The following is a 12,919-nucleotide window of genomic DNA, read 5'->3' as shown; positions in this document are numbered from 1 at the left end:
TAAGGGTAGGTCTAGCTACTGCTTCTTAGAGATAGTCTCTGAGAAAAGGTGAGCTGAATGGTTGCCATGGCAACCGAATAGAAGGATTGGTCCCCTTATCTGTCCCCATAGTAACTAAGCTCCTGGAGAGTTATAGAGGAATTAGTTATCTTAACCTACTACTATTATCCCCATGGTAACTAGTCTCTCAATGGCAGTGGTCAGCCTTAAGAAGCAATCCTAAAAAAATCTTTGCTCCTGAAAAAAAGGGTGGGCAGGAGGCAAGGGGGTGAACACCTTGGGGTGCGGGGCTTGTGTGTTTGGGGGCTAATGCGCTAAGACGGGTTTATGAGGTTTCTTCTTGCCCCCAGCTCATTCCTGCCCAACTCACTCATGGGTTGAAGTGGACGGTGCAGCTGGGAGGGGCTCCCCTTCCGGCTACACATTACCATTCCGGTTCAGGGTGCGCCGGCGCTGGCTGGACTGCAGGCTCAGGACCAGGTACTGCCTCATGAACTCACTGAACCGCTTCTGGTTGGCCAACTTCCGGGCCGACTTCCGGGCCCCGGTGAAGCCCCCAAACCTCTTCTGCAGCTGCTTCTGCTCCTTTCCAGCCTCATCCATGCCAGGCTCTGTCTCTTTCTGCGCTTCGACAAGGCTCCTGACACGGGGCATTCGCTTCAGATGCATCTCGGAGGCTCCTGGCTGGTAAAGAGCAGCTGCCAGGTGCTCTGGGTCAGCAGGGCTGAGCTGCCAGGGGCCCCTAGCAATGATCTTGGTGCATGGAGTCCAGAGAGGGCTGGGCAAGACCTTCCCTTCACACTCGAGGATGCACACCTGCAAAGACAGAGGTGGGAGGAAGGAGAAGGACAGGGGACATCTATTAATCCGAGGCAATGAGGGGATAAAGTCCCTCTATCATCTATACCTGTACCAATGCAAGTACTTCTAAAGTATGTCTTTCTTAAATGCTGTGCAGCCGTTCTACATGTAATTATTTAGATTCATAGAATTTCAAAGTTGGAAAGAGATAGAAAACTCCCTGGCCCAGCGCCATCATTTTGCAGATGAAGAAACTTGGGGCTCAGAGATGTGAAGTTACCTTATCCAAGGTGACACAGCAAGTTAACACAGAACACATGTGCTAAACTGTACCCTGTTATAGACTTAGTTGCATTTTTGGAGCCAAACACCGCTCATGAGGGTCACCCATAAAGAAGATTTTTCTTTTGTTCTTTTATCAGACTTGGAGGTCAGACTGGCTTAAGAAATTGGGGATGCCAAAGCATGTAGTTAAATCTGCATGGTTATTTTAAGGTCACCAGAAAAAGATCAATCCTGGTATTAATTTTTCACCCTCCCCCCCCCGCCACTAGTCATCACTATCTGTGCTTCATTTATAGAAAATGAAGGTCAAGGCTATTCGGGATGTAGGCAGGTTGGGCAATCCGGTTCCAGGTAGGGAAGAGGGATCATCAGATACAACCCAGTAGACCCGCCAGGCTCCTGGAAACTTCTGCTGTGGCTCTGCCTCTCCAGGCCTCTCCCACTTCTCATTGGAGTCAGCAGCCTAACCATGATGTTTTCCTGACTCCTCCTGACTGGTCCTGGCCTTGGCCCTAGTCTTCCATGTTTCTGTCTCTGACTGGATCTCTAAGAAGCCTCTATCTCCAACTTTTCTTCTACTTTGCTGTTTTGGCATCACCCCAAATTCTGCTCTCTGTGTTTCTGGCCTTAGCCAGATGAAAATCCCACTTCACCCTGACCTTGCCATCATGGTCAGCAGGAAGCTACAGTCTCTCATCAAACCTTGGAGCTCTTGCCTGGCTTGTAGAGCACGAAGAGCTACTGCTCTGTCTGGGCAGGTGCGGGACATCAGAATACTGATGGGGGAGAGGGACCATCAGATACAACCCAGCAGGCCTGGCTGTGTCCTACAGTCCCTACCTGGGGAGCAAAAACACTCACTCAGCTGTTCAGAGGGTCACAGATGCCGCTGTGGGTAAGATTTACAACCTGATGTCTAAGCAAGGAATGAGATGTGCAGGCAACTTAGATCACACACCTCTCAGGCTAAATCCCAACAGCCTCTTCAATGCTACTTCTCCTGCAAGGTTTTGCCGCTTCTGACCCTCACCTCCTTTGGTCACTGCTTGGTCTCTCGGTCTATTTGTGTTTCTCTGAATGGCACCTTATTCCCTAGTTGACTCGGGGCATATCTTCAGGGTCTCCCTTCTCACAAACCTCATTGCCCCATCCAACCAGTATATACGTTTGCCCTCCTCCCCACGCCTTCTTCCCAAGGACCTCTTAGGGTGCAGTGGCTTCCTCATTGAGCTCTCCATCTAGGATCTTTCCTGCTCTGATCCATTTTCTCTCCTTGGCAGAATAGTCTTCCTGAAGAACAGATCAAATCACATCATTACTTGCCCATAACTGTCCAATATTTTGTCTTTGTCCGTAAACCTAACTCCAAACTCCTGAGCTGAGCATTCAAGCTCCTTCACCATCTAGTCCTAGCCCATCTTCCAGCCTTATTTTTGATTCCTCCTCACCTCTCTGCCCCATGCAGGCATAGGGGGCTTTTCCCAGTGCCTCAAACACACTCAAGCCTCCACCACACCTTTTCTCAATCTGTTTCCTTTGCTGGAATGATCTCCTTCCACCCCTCTTGGGGGTCAGCCAGGCTCCAGTGTCCCCTATGACACCTTCTTCTGGCTCCCTGGCCAGAATGGTCATCTCCTACCTCTGTGCTCCCACAGAACTTTGTATGGCTCTTGTGGAAATTTGAATGTTTAATATTATTGTAACACCTAACAAGGCTGAATATGGCAGGTTAGGGACCACCTCTTACTCATGTTTAAGTCCTTTACAGGAATCATCTCCACTCAGCAAATAGTAGGGTTTCACTACAGGTTTGTTGCCCTGAGCTGAATGAATCAAGAAGCTACTTCATGTTTAACTAAACATGAAAAAGAAAAAAAAACAAACACTTTTTTTTTTTTTTAAGAAAAGACAAGAAAGAGAATCACTGGAAGGCCAGGAGTTGCAGCTGATCACAGCCAAAACTCAAACTCCCTGCGCATTTCCTACTCGCTTCTGATACAGTATTTGTCACTCTGTTGCAACTCTTTGTTTCCCTGATTACTTGTCTGTCCCATTAGATCAGGTTCCTAACCTTTTTTTGGGTCATGGACGCTTTTGAGATTCTAATGAAAGCCATGGACCCCCCCTTTCATCATAAAAAATGCACACTCATGTCAAATTTGCATGCAGTTATAGAAGGTTCATAGATCTTCTAAAGCTGACCCGTGCTATGGACCTCTTCACCGGGCTGTAAGCTGTGCTGTAGGGAGAGTCTGTATGCATTTGGGTATCTAACACCTGGGATACAAAGTGGAGTCCCTCGTGAGCATGAAAGGTGGAGAGAATCAACAGGAGAAAGGAAGGAACGTGCAGCTGAGGTCATCTAAGTGGACACACTGGGAAGCGGCCCCAACTCAGCAAAGCATTGCTTAGAATGCTGTCTCAGGAGGAACCCTCAGCTGTCCCTGGTCCAATGGATCCCACCCCCGGGTGTGAATCGAAATCATCGACAGAACTTAAAAAAGCACACGGAATTTCAAAAGCCAGTTAAATCCCTGAAGAATAAAACAGGGCTTGATTTTATTTTTACAAAGCTCAGGTAATTCTGACATTTGCCCAGGTTTGGAAACCGCTGATGTAGTCCATGTTCACATGTTACAATAAGGTTCAGTAACATGTCCAAAAAGACACTGTTAGGAAACGGTATCACCTGAACAAGATCACAAATGTCTGGAGTCCCACCTCAGGACATCCCCTGCTCAACGACTCATGTGTGTCTGCAGTACTACGAATCGATGGAATTGAATGGGAGACTAGGATCCTACGAGACCAAAAGATTAAAGTGCTAATGGGAAGAGGGCTCATTTTCAAATGGCTGGACCAGAGAGGAGAAAGAGACAGAATCCAGTGGGAGTGCCACCCTCCTTCACTGGTCAGGTGTCCAAGGAGTACTGTTCACCAAGCCCGCATGCTAGCCCGCATGCTGTCAGGTGTTGGCACCGACTGAGACTAGAGCTGTGTTTTTTTGAGCAGGTCTTTTCCATTAGCTTTTCTTCAGAGAAGCTGGCAGAAGTAATTCGCAGTCAGTGCCCACTCAGCTGAGAGACCCAGAGAAACCTCTTTTTCACACCCACAATGGCACTGGGTATGTAAGAAGGACAGGCAACTTCTGTAGGTGGGAAGAGTGGACTTGAGAACAATGGTAGCTACAAACTTGAGTGTTCTGTAAGAAGAGCTACTGGAGTTGGTTTTGATGCAAATTCTTAGCCTGTACCTCTGGAGATTCTGATTCGGCAAGCCAAGGGCAGGGCCAGGAATTTGCTTGCTTTTTTTTTTTTTTTTTTGCAAGCACTCCAGGTGATTCTAAGGCTGGACTATGAGCAATCCTACTGTGGAACTTGCTGTGAGGAGGAAGAAGCTATCAGGGAATACTGTGGCCAGAGATCCCATCAGAGATAGGCTCACGTGGGTCTGTACTTAGCTTGCCCCAAAAACACTTGCAAGAAAACCGGGTAGAATCAATTTGTAACAGGTTCTTTCAGACCATAATGCTCTTGGGTTATTACTCTACAGCAGTGGGTCTCCACTGGAGGAGACTTTGCCTCCCTTCCCCCGCCCCAGGAACATTTGGCAATGTCTGGAGATATTTTTGGTTGTCACACGGTGGATGGGTAGGGGGGACACTATTGCTATCTGTGGGTAGGGTCCGGGGATGCTGCTAAACTCCCTACAATGCACAGGACAGCCCCCACCCCAACAAATAATTATCCAGCCTAAACTGTCCTCAGTGGCGAGTCTGAGAAACAACACTCCGCAGAATCAAGAGGAAAGCAGGAAAACATGGGTAGCAGCACGTGGAAAGTCAAGAGGAGGGTAGAATTTTGGGTACCTGGTCCAATCCTCATAGAACAGTAGCCCCGAATGCGTGTTGAGTTGTTCTATACCAGTGGTCGGCAAACTGCGGCTCGCGAGCCACATGTGGCTCTTGGGCCCCTTGAGTGTGGCTCTTCCACAAAATACCACATGCGGGTGTGCACGTACAGTGCGATTGAAACTTTGTGGCCCATGCGCAGAAGTCGGTTTTCGGCTCTCAAAAGAAATTTCAATCGTTGTACTGTTGATATTTGGCTCTGTTGACTAATGAGTTTGCTGACCACTGTTCTATAACTTCAGTTTACAGGAACAGGTGGACATTGTTAAATCTAAAGGCTATTAGATCTTCTGCAAGTCCCTGGGGTCTGTAGGCCCAGATGGTAATGAGATTGTGTGTCAATCAGAGAAAATGAAATTCTATGGTCGAACCAGATGCATAGCCCCGTACGAAGACGCATCATACTGTTAGACGAATTAGGTACTCGCAAAATCATCTGAACGCGTGATTTCGGAGAAGGTTTTGGGCAAATGTGAGGAATCCAAATTCACAACAGCATTTGTAGCACCAGATGGGCGTCAGAGCTTAATGCCGAACCGTCTGGTCTGAGGGAGCCACCAGCCTCTTTCCAGAGATGGGTTAATAGCCTATTAAGCGAGCTGGACGCATTTTCCCAGCCCACACTGATGGCGTGGCTATATTAAGCCAGAGTGTGGGTGAGCATCTGGAAGGTCTCAGATAGATGCCAAATTGATCTGTAAAGCTGGGCTGGTGAGGAAACTGATGTCTGGGATCACAGACTAGGGAACAGGCACATGAGCCCATTAGAAGGGAAAGAAACAGCTCCTTCAGGTTGTCAGATTCTCGCCATTAAAGAATCAAACCACTTCTGACCAAGAGACATTCGGGGGCTGTTTGCTTTAGGACAGTGGTCGGCAAACTCATTAGTCAACAGAGCCAAATATCAACAGTACAACGATTGAAATTTCTTTTGAGAGCCAAATTTTTAAAACTTAAAACTTCTTCTAACGCCACTTCTTCAAAATAGACTAGCCCAGGCCGTGGTATTTTGTGGAAGAGCCACACTCAAGGGGCCAAAGAGCTGCATGTGGCTCGAGAGCAGCAGTTTGCCGACCACGGCTTTAGGAGGTTCTGCTGGAGTACCTGAGGGCTGACTCCAGGAGGCCAGCAATGAACAGTGCAAAAGAAAAAAACATATTAGAGACTCCTGGTGAGCCAGAATAAGCGAAATAGGGAAACAGACCGACAGTTAAACAGCAGTTGGTAGCCACCTAGTAAATGCCGTCTTCCCTAAACCCAGGGCACTTAAGAGTAAATGGTTTGCACTTCTCCTCAACCAGAGGCTAAATAGGTTAAATCACCTACTCGGGGAAGACAAATAACAGAAATCCAATTAGTGCCATTTGCCAACCACACCCAAGGACAGATGAAGAGAATAAACCTCATTTTGGCACATCAGCTTAAAGCTGATGAGTATTTTATTGAGACCCTCCCCTAAAACTTCCCCTTATTACTCAGCCTTAAAAAAACCCCAAAACAAAGGTCCAGCTCGAACTCTTCCTTCCCAGGAGCAAGCCCCCGCCTCTCACACCCTTCTTCCCCACAGGCATGCATCTCCTAAACTCTAAGGGACCCCACGAGGCTTGCAACCAGGGCAGCAAATGGGCAGTGGAAGCTCATCCCGGGCAAACCCCCTGAACCTGTCCCTAAGGCCCCCTTTTCGCTGACTTCTGAGTGAGCCAAACCAGCCCAGCCTATGGTCATTTCCCCAGCCCGTCCTTGTTTCCCTGTCCCCAGCTTTAACAAACGGCCTCTAAAAGTCACCTGGACTCCTGTTGTGAAATTTTACCTCCAGGAAGTCAAGAACCCACACACTACCGGCCCGCTCAGGGCCAGGTCCCCTTTCTGGTAACACTACTACAAATCAACCACTAAGGGCGTTCATGTAACGAAGATGGAAAGCACTAAAAGAAGGCAGCTTCTTTTGTTGTTAAGAGTTTTAGGAAGTTTTGAATAAATTTCCCCAGACCTCTCTGTAGGTTACCTTCTTCTTTGTCTCTAAAACATGCAGTTTTTTTTTTTTTCTCCTTGAGCTGATATGGCAAAGCACCATTCACAACCCAGGACAGGACACTGGGTTTTGTAGGGGAGTCATTTACTGACCAAAATTACAGCCTGAGAAAAAGCCAGCCAAACTTGGACCGTGGACTTGGAGTGAGAAATAAAGGAATTCTTGATAAAGCCAGGGGTCCAAAAGGTTCCGGGAATAGCCCAGGATTGCATAACCTGGCGGAGGGGCTGGGAAAGTGACCCTTGCTGAAAGAGCTGCGTTCCCTCCACCCCATTATTCACAGGGTGGACATACTCAGGAGTTGCCAGATTTGAAAACGAGATGTGGTTGCCTACATTCTAGACATTTCATAAAACTAAAAAAAAAAAGTTAAAAATAAATACAAACTAGAAACCAAACAACCCGGCAGCCAGTCCCTCTGGGGGTCAGCAGGCCCTATGAAGGGTTGACCCCTCCCTGTAAGGCCGGAACTGACCATTCTCTAACTTGTTTGGGAGAAGTAACTCTGTGCCACACAGCACACCGGGCCACGTGTGGGGATGCCTGGGCCGATCAGCAGAGGAAGCTCACACCGTCTGGAGAGAGACGGACGAGCAGACACAAGGAACTGTCAGAGCACCGAGGAGGGAGGCGCTGGTTCTACTGGGAGCAGGTGGAGAAGCAGCAAAGCAGAGGAAACTTAACCAGGGTTTGGAAGTAAAAGAGGAGGGAGAGGCACGCGCAAGTCGGGAGGGCAAGTTCCTGGAGTCGTGGGACAGCCAGGAAAGGAGGCGGGATTTCCGGGAAGTGTGGGATGTGATTGGAGCCCAGCAGAGACCAGGTGTGGGTGTACCTTTGGGAGTTCCCTGGGGCCTCGGGAGAGCTGGAGGCCTGGATGCCGGGGTGACATCTCAGAGGGAGCCAGTATGTGGAGGTGAGAAGCAGGGAATCTCGGCAGTCACTATGGTTAGGGGTTGGGGAGAGGAACAGGAGCCCAACCAGAGGCAGAGAAACAGGAGTCCCAAGCAGGGAAGAGCGCCAGGTAAGTTCACCAAGGGGGCAGCCTGTCCGTCGGCCTGGGGTTCGGTGCTTAGGAGCTGCTGCTGACCCTCAGAGCAGCTGAGAGTGACACAGCGGCAAGGGGGGGGGGGGCGGTCAACGTCACAATCTTTTAGAACAATGACAGCAAAGGAAAGCAAAGAGCAGGTGGGAGAGGGTTAAAAAGGAACGTTCAGTAGGGAAATCAGTGGTACCATGGAAGGCAGAAGGCGGAAGAGAAGGAGCTCAGATGGGGAGAATGAAGGCAGATCCTGAGGTGGCGGTAAGGAGACTGGAGAGAATGTGCACTTGCTGGCCACTCTCTTCTCGTACAGGTCAACCCAAGGTCATGGTGTCCAAGGGGGTGGGAAGGCACACCAGTGTTTCACAATCAGGTGTGACATTTTTTTACAAGGAGGTCATGTAATCTGTGAATGATTTTCCTTATAAAAAAGACATTAGATAAAAAAAAAACACCAACGCTGTGGTACATTTATACCATGGACTGCTATGCAGCTGTAAAAAAGAAGGATCTCTTACCCTTTGAGACAACATGGAGGGACCTGGAGAGTATTATGCTAAGCGAAATAAGCCAGTCAGAGAAAGTCAAGTATCACATGATCTCACTGGTATGTGGAATCTGATGAACCAAATAAACCGATGAACAGAATAGATCCAGAGACATAGAAATGTGGAACAGACTGACGAATCTCAGAGGAAAGGCAGGGGGGGTGGGTGGGTGGGGGGAGATTAACTGGGGAATTTATATGCATACTAGAGGCCCAGTGCACGACATTTGTGCACTGGGGGGCAGGGGGTTCCCTCAGCCTGGCCTATTCCCTGCCCTCTCGCAGTCCAGGACCCCTTGGGGGATGTCCCACTGCCATCTTAGGCCCACTTCCACCACTGCCACTACGGTTACCAGCTGTGAGCCCAGCTTCTGGCAGAGTGGCGCTCCCCCTGTGGGAGTGCACTGACCACCAGGGGGCAGCTCCTGTGTTGAGTGTCTGCCCCCTGGTGGTCAGTACATGTCATAGCAACTGGTCGTTCTGCCATTTGGTTGATTTGCATATTAAGGTTTTATTATATAGGATATGCATAGCCCATGGACACAGATAATAGTGTGGTGAAGGCCTGGAAATGGTGGGGGCAGGATGGAGGAGGTCAATGGGGAAAAAAAAGACATCTATAATACTTTCAACAACAAAGGTAAATTAAAAATATACATTAGAGCACACTCAGGGTTATCCTTATAATTAAGTTCCAAATACTTTCTTTTATTATAAAATACACATAACACCCACTTTACCATTTTAACCATTTTTAAGTGTACTCTCGGTGGTATTAAGTACACTCTCAATGTTGTGCCATTGTCACCACCATCCATCTCTAGGACTTTTCTATCTTCCCAACGTGAAACTCCATGCCCATCAAACCCCTACTCCCAATTCCTCCCAGCCCCAGCAACCACCTTTCTACTTTTTGTTTCCATGAATTCGATCGCTGACGACTATAAGTAGAATCAGACAGTATTTGTCCTTTTGTCCTGTGAAAATCATTCACAGATTACACGACCTCCTTATAAAAAATGTCACCCCCGATTGTGAAACACTGATGTGCCTCCCCCCCCCCCTTGGACACCATGGCCGTGGGTTGACCTGTCCTTTTGTGTTTTGTGTCTGGCGTTTTTCTTAGCATGCTCTGCAACTTAGCACAATGTCTTCAAGTTTCATCCACGTTGTTACACATGTCAGGATGTCTTTTTTAAGGCTGAGTGATAGTCCTTTGTCTGTACGGACACGTTTTGTTGATCTGTTCATTGTTGATGGACACTTGGGTTGTTTCCACCTTTTGGAGATTGTGAATAATGCTGCTGTGGACATGGTTGTACAGATATCTTTTGAGTCCTACTGCTTTTTTGAGTGGGAAATAAAGGGTTGCACTTACAGCTAGTGATTCAGGAATTGTGCATAACCTTCAGTCTGGTCTAGGCTGCAAGCAGAGAACCTTAGCAGTGTGGCAATTATGCGATTGTTGCTTCATCAACGCCTTCACTGGTTTACATGCAAACTAGTTGTTGTCTACTCTGTTTACTAAGACCAAGGGAAAGAGATTTTGGGTGAACTTTTAAACCTCTCTGGGCTGCACAGAAAAGACATGAGGGCCTTCTGTGCTCTAGCCAAACTCAGCTTTTCTCAGTTCCTTAAATGCCATGCCCCTCCCTCATATAGGCATTTGCAAGTGTCCCCCCCACTCCTCCACCCTCCCCACTTGCCCCCATGCCTCCCTTTACTACTTGGAACCCACTCCCTGCCTCTTTACTCCCACTCATGATTTTTTTTTTAAATATGTTTTTATTGATATCAGAGAGGAAGGGAGAGGGATAGAAACATCAATGATGAGAGAGAATTACTGATCATGCCTCCTGCACGCCCCACACTGGGGATCGAGCCCACAACCAAGGCATGTGTCCTGACCGGGAATCAAACCGTGACCTTTTGGTGCATAGGTCGATGCTCAACCACTGAGCCATGCTGGCTGGGCTCACTCCCACTCATCTTTAGGTCTCCTTAGAGATTCAGTTCCTCCAAAAGCCCTCTCTGCCGCTCTAGACGAGGTTTGGGTCCACGGCTCTGTGTTCCCCCAGCACCAGTAATGACTCTCTCTCGGAGGGACTGTGGATTCTTCTCCCACTGGTTGCAAGGCCCATCCACCTGCTCACCTTTGGATCCCCTGTCCTAGTCAGAAAAGCCATGGCGGGTGAATGAGAGGGACGGATACACTTGGAAAGGGTTATCTGGGACTACTTTTCGTGACGCAGCAGTTATTACTGCTCAGAAAACAGGCTTGGAAACCACAGGGCGGGAAGAGCTTGGCATTGAGGCCTGGCGGGCTCTGTCTGCTCACCGCTGGTGCCTTGGCCCAGCCCGAATGCTTGGTTTCTGTGTCTGTACACTCGCCTTAAGGGACATAGTTACTTTTGGTTGCTTTAAAGGTGGAGGAGTTTGAAACATGGCATCTTTGGAAAGGAGTTTATTTAACTACAAAGAAAAAATAATAATGGAATTACATTGGATTTCATAGGAGAGGAATAGCTATTTGGATAAAAATAAAAGCAGTGGAGCCTTGGCCCATATGGCTCAGTAGTTAGAGCGTCGGCCAGCACACTGAAGGGCTATGGGTTCTATTCCTCGTCAAGGCCACATACCTGGGTTGCAGGTTCCTCCCCAGCACTGGTTGGGGTTCGTGCGAGGGGCGATCAATCAATGTGTCTCTCTCACATCAATGTTTCTCTTCTCTCTCTCTCTCTCTCTTCCCCCCGCCCGCCACCACCTTCCACTCTCTCTAAAAATCAATGGAAAAAAATACCCTTGGGTGAGGATTAACAACAACAATAAAAAAAGGCAGTGGAGAAAGCAGCTTATTTAATAAAAAGAAATTCAATGTCAGATTTGCACTTCAAATGCAAAATTTAAAATAGAGCATTTTAGGTGATTATTTGCAAAATTATCTGTTATATTAGCAATGGAGGTCAGCAAACATGTTTAACTCGGGAGGGGGGGATGCTTAAACAAGTTATACTGTATTCACAGAGAGAAATAACTTATTTAGTTACTCGGGGAAATGGAAATTATCCTGGCATAATATAGCACGAGAAGACACTAGGATTCTTTCTCTGACTGGTGGGATTAAATGTGATTTCAATTCTCTTTTTTAAAACTTCTCTAATTTGCCAAACTCTCTAACATGCGTATGCACTATTTTAATGATGGAACAAAATGGCAGTGTGGGCAGGCCTTTATTTGAACGTGGTAAAGTGAACATAAATATGTTACAGATTTACGCATTTGGGTTTGCCCTGGGAAGATGCTCACGTCTGTTTCTGTTCCCCTACAACCACGGGACACGGGGCACGTCACGTGACCCCGGGGCGAGGCCTCAGTTTCTCATTCAGGGTCTGCTCTGGAGGAGCTGGGGAGGAGGAGACAGCCTACCTCGAGGTCGAAGCTGTCGAGCGCTGGGCGGAGCTTCTCCCTGCAGGTCAGACAGTCCTTCTGACAGCTGCTGGACACGCTGGAGAAGAGGCTGAGCAGCAGGAGGTCACAGAGCAGGGTTTTCATGGTGCAGGAGCGGGAGGCACGGTGCTGCAACACAGGGGAGGGTGGGCGGCAATTAGAACAGCCTCCGGCGGAGACCCTCACACAGGGGATGCAGGACAGGGGACACTCTTCAGAAGGGACAGTGCCGGCTGAGCTCCACCTCCCAGGAGGCAGGGGATCGTCAAGGGCACAGGGGCCTGCTCCTGTCAGCCAGGCCGGATGCCCATGTGGGGGCCGGGGCCAGGGCTCCCCGGAGAGCGCCCCTGTGAGTCCTGCCGCCCAGCTGGCCTCAACATGCACGGGCACTTCCAGGGAGCTGAAGGCCTCGCTTTGCAACTGGGTGTGTGACCTTGAGACAACCTCTCCCAGCCTCGGTGTTCATAGCTGTAAAAGGGGAAGATAGTCATGTGCCACATACTGACGTTGCGGTCAACAGTGGACCGCATATATGACGGTGGTCTACAGCAGTGGTCGGCAAAACGCGGCTCGCGAGCCACATGCGGCTCTTTGGCCCCTTGAGTGTGGCTCGGCGTTAGAACCACTTCTTCAAAATAGACTTGCCCAGGCTGAAAATTGACTTCTGCGCATGGGCCACGAAGTTTCAATCGCACTGTACGTGGTATTTTGTGGAAGAGCCACACTCAAGGGGCCAAAGAGCCGCATGTGGCTCGGGAGACGCAGTTTGCCGATCATTGGTCTATAGGATTATAATGGAGCTGGAAAATTCCTATCACCCGGTGATGTGGTAGCCATGGGAATGCCACAGGACACACT

The 12,919-nt window shown here is 48.7% G+C and overlaps 1 protein-coding gene across 1 annotated transcript; it reads right to left on the bottom strand.

Annotated features, from left to right (window-relative positions):
- Window positions 1-417: 417 nt before the first annotated feature.
- Window positions 418-12,166, bottom strand: PNOC (prepronociceptin). Its single transcript, XM_008150741.3, has 2 exons — window positions 12,041-12,166; window positions 418-816 (listed from the first exon to the last, which is right to left on the bottom strand). Exons 1-2 carry the CDS (start codon window positions 12,164-12,166, stop codon window positions 418-420), a joined length of 525 nt encoding a protein of 174 aa, XP_008148963.3.
- Window positions 12,167-12,919: the final 753 nt, after the last annotated feature.

The sequence above is a fragment of the Eptesicus fuscus genome, chromosome 6 (assembly GCF_027574615.1).
Source record: "Eptesicus fuscus isolate TK198812 chromosome 6, DD_ASM_mEF_20220401, whole genome shotgun sequence".
NCBI classification, from domain to species: Eukaryota; Metazoa; Chordata; class Mammalia; order Chiroptera; family Vespertilionidae; genus Eptesicus; species Eptesicus fuscus.
This window is presented reverse-complemented; position numbering and strand designations above follow the sequence as displayed.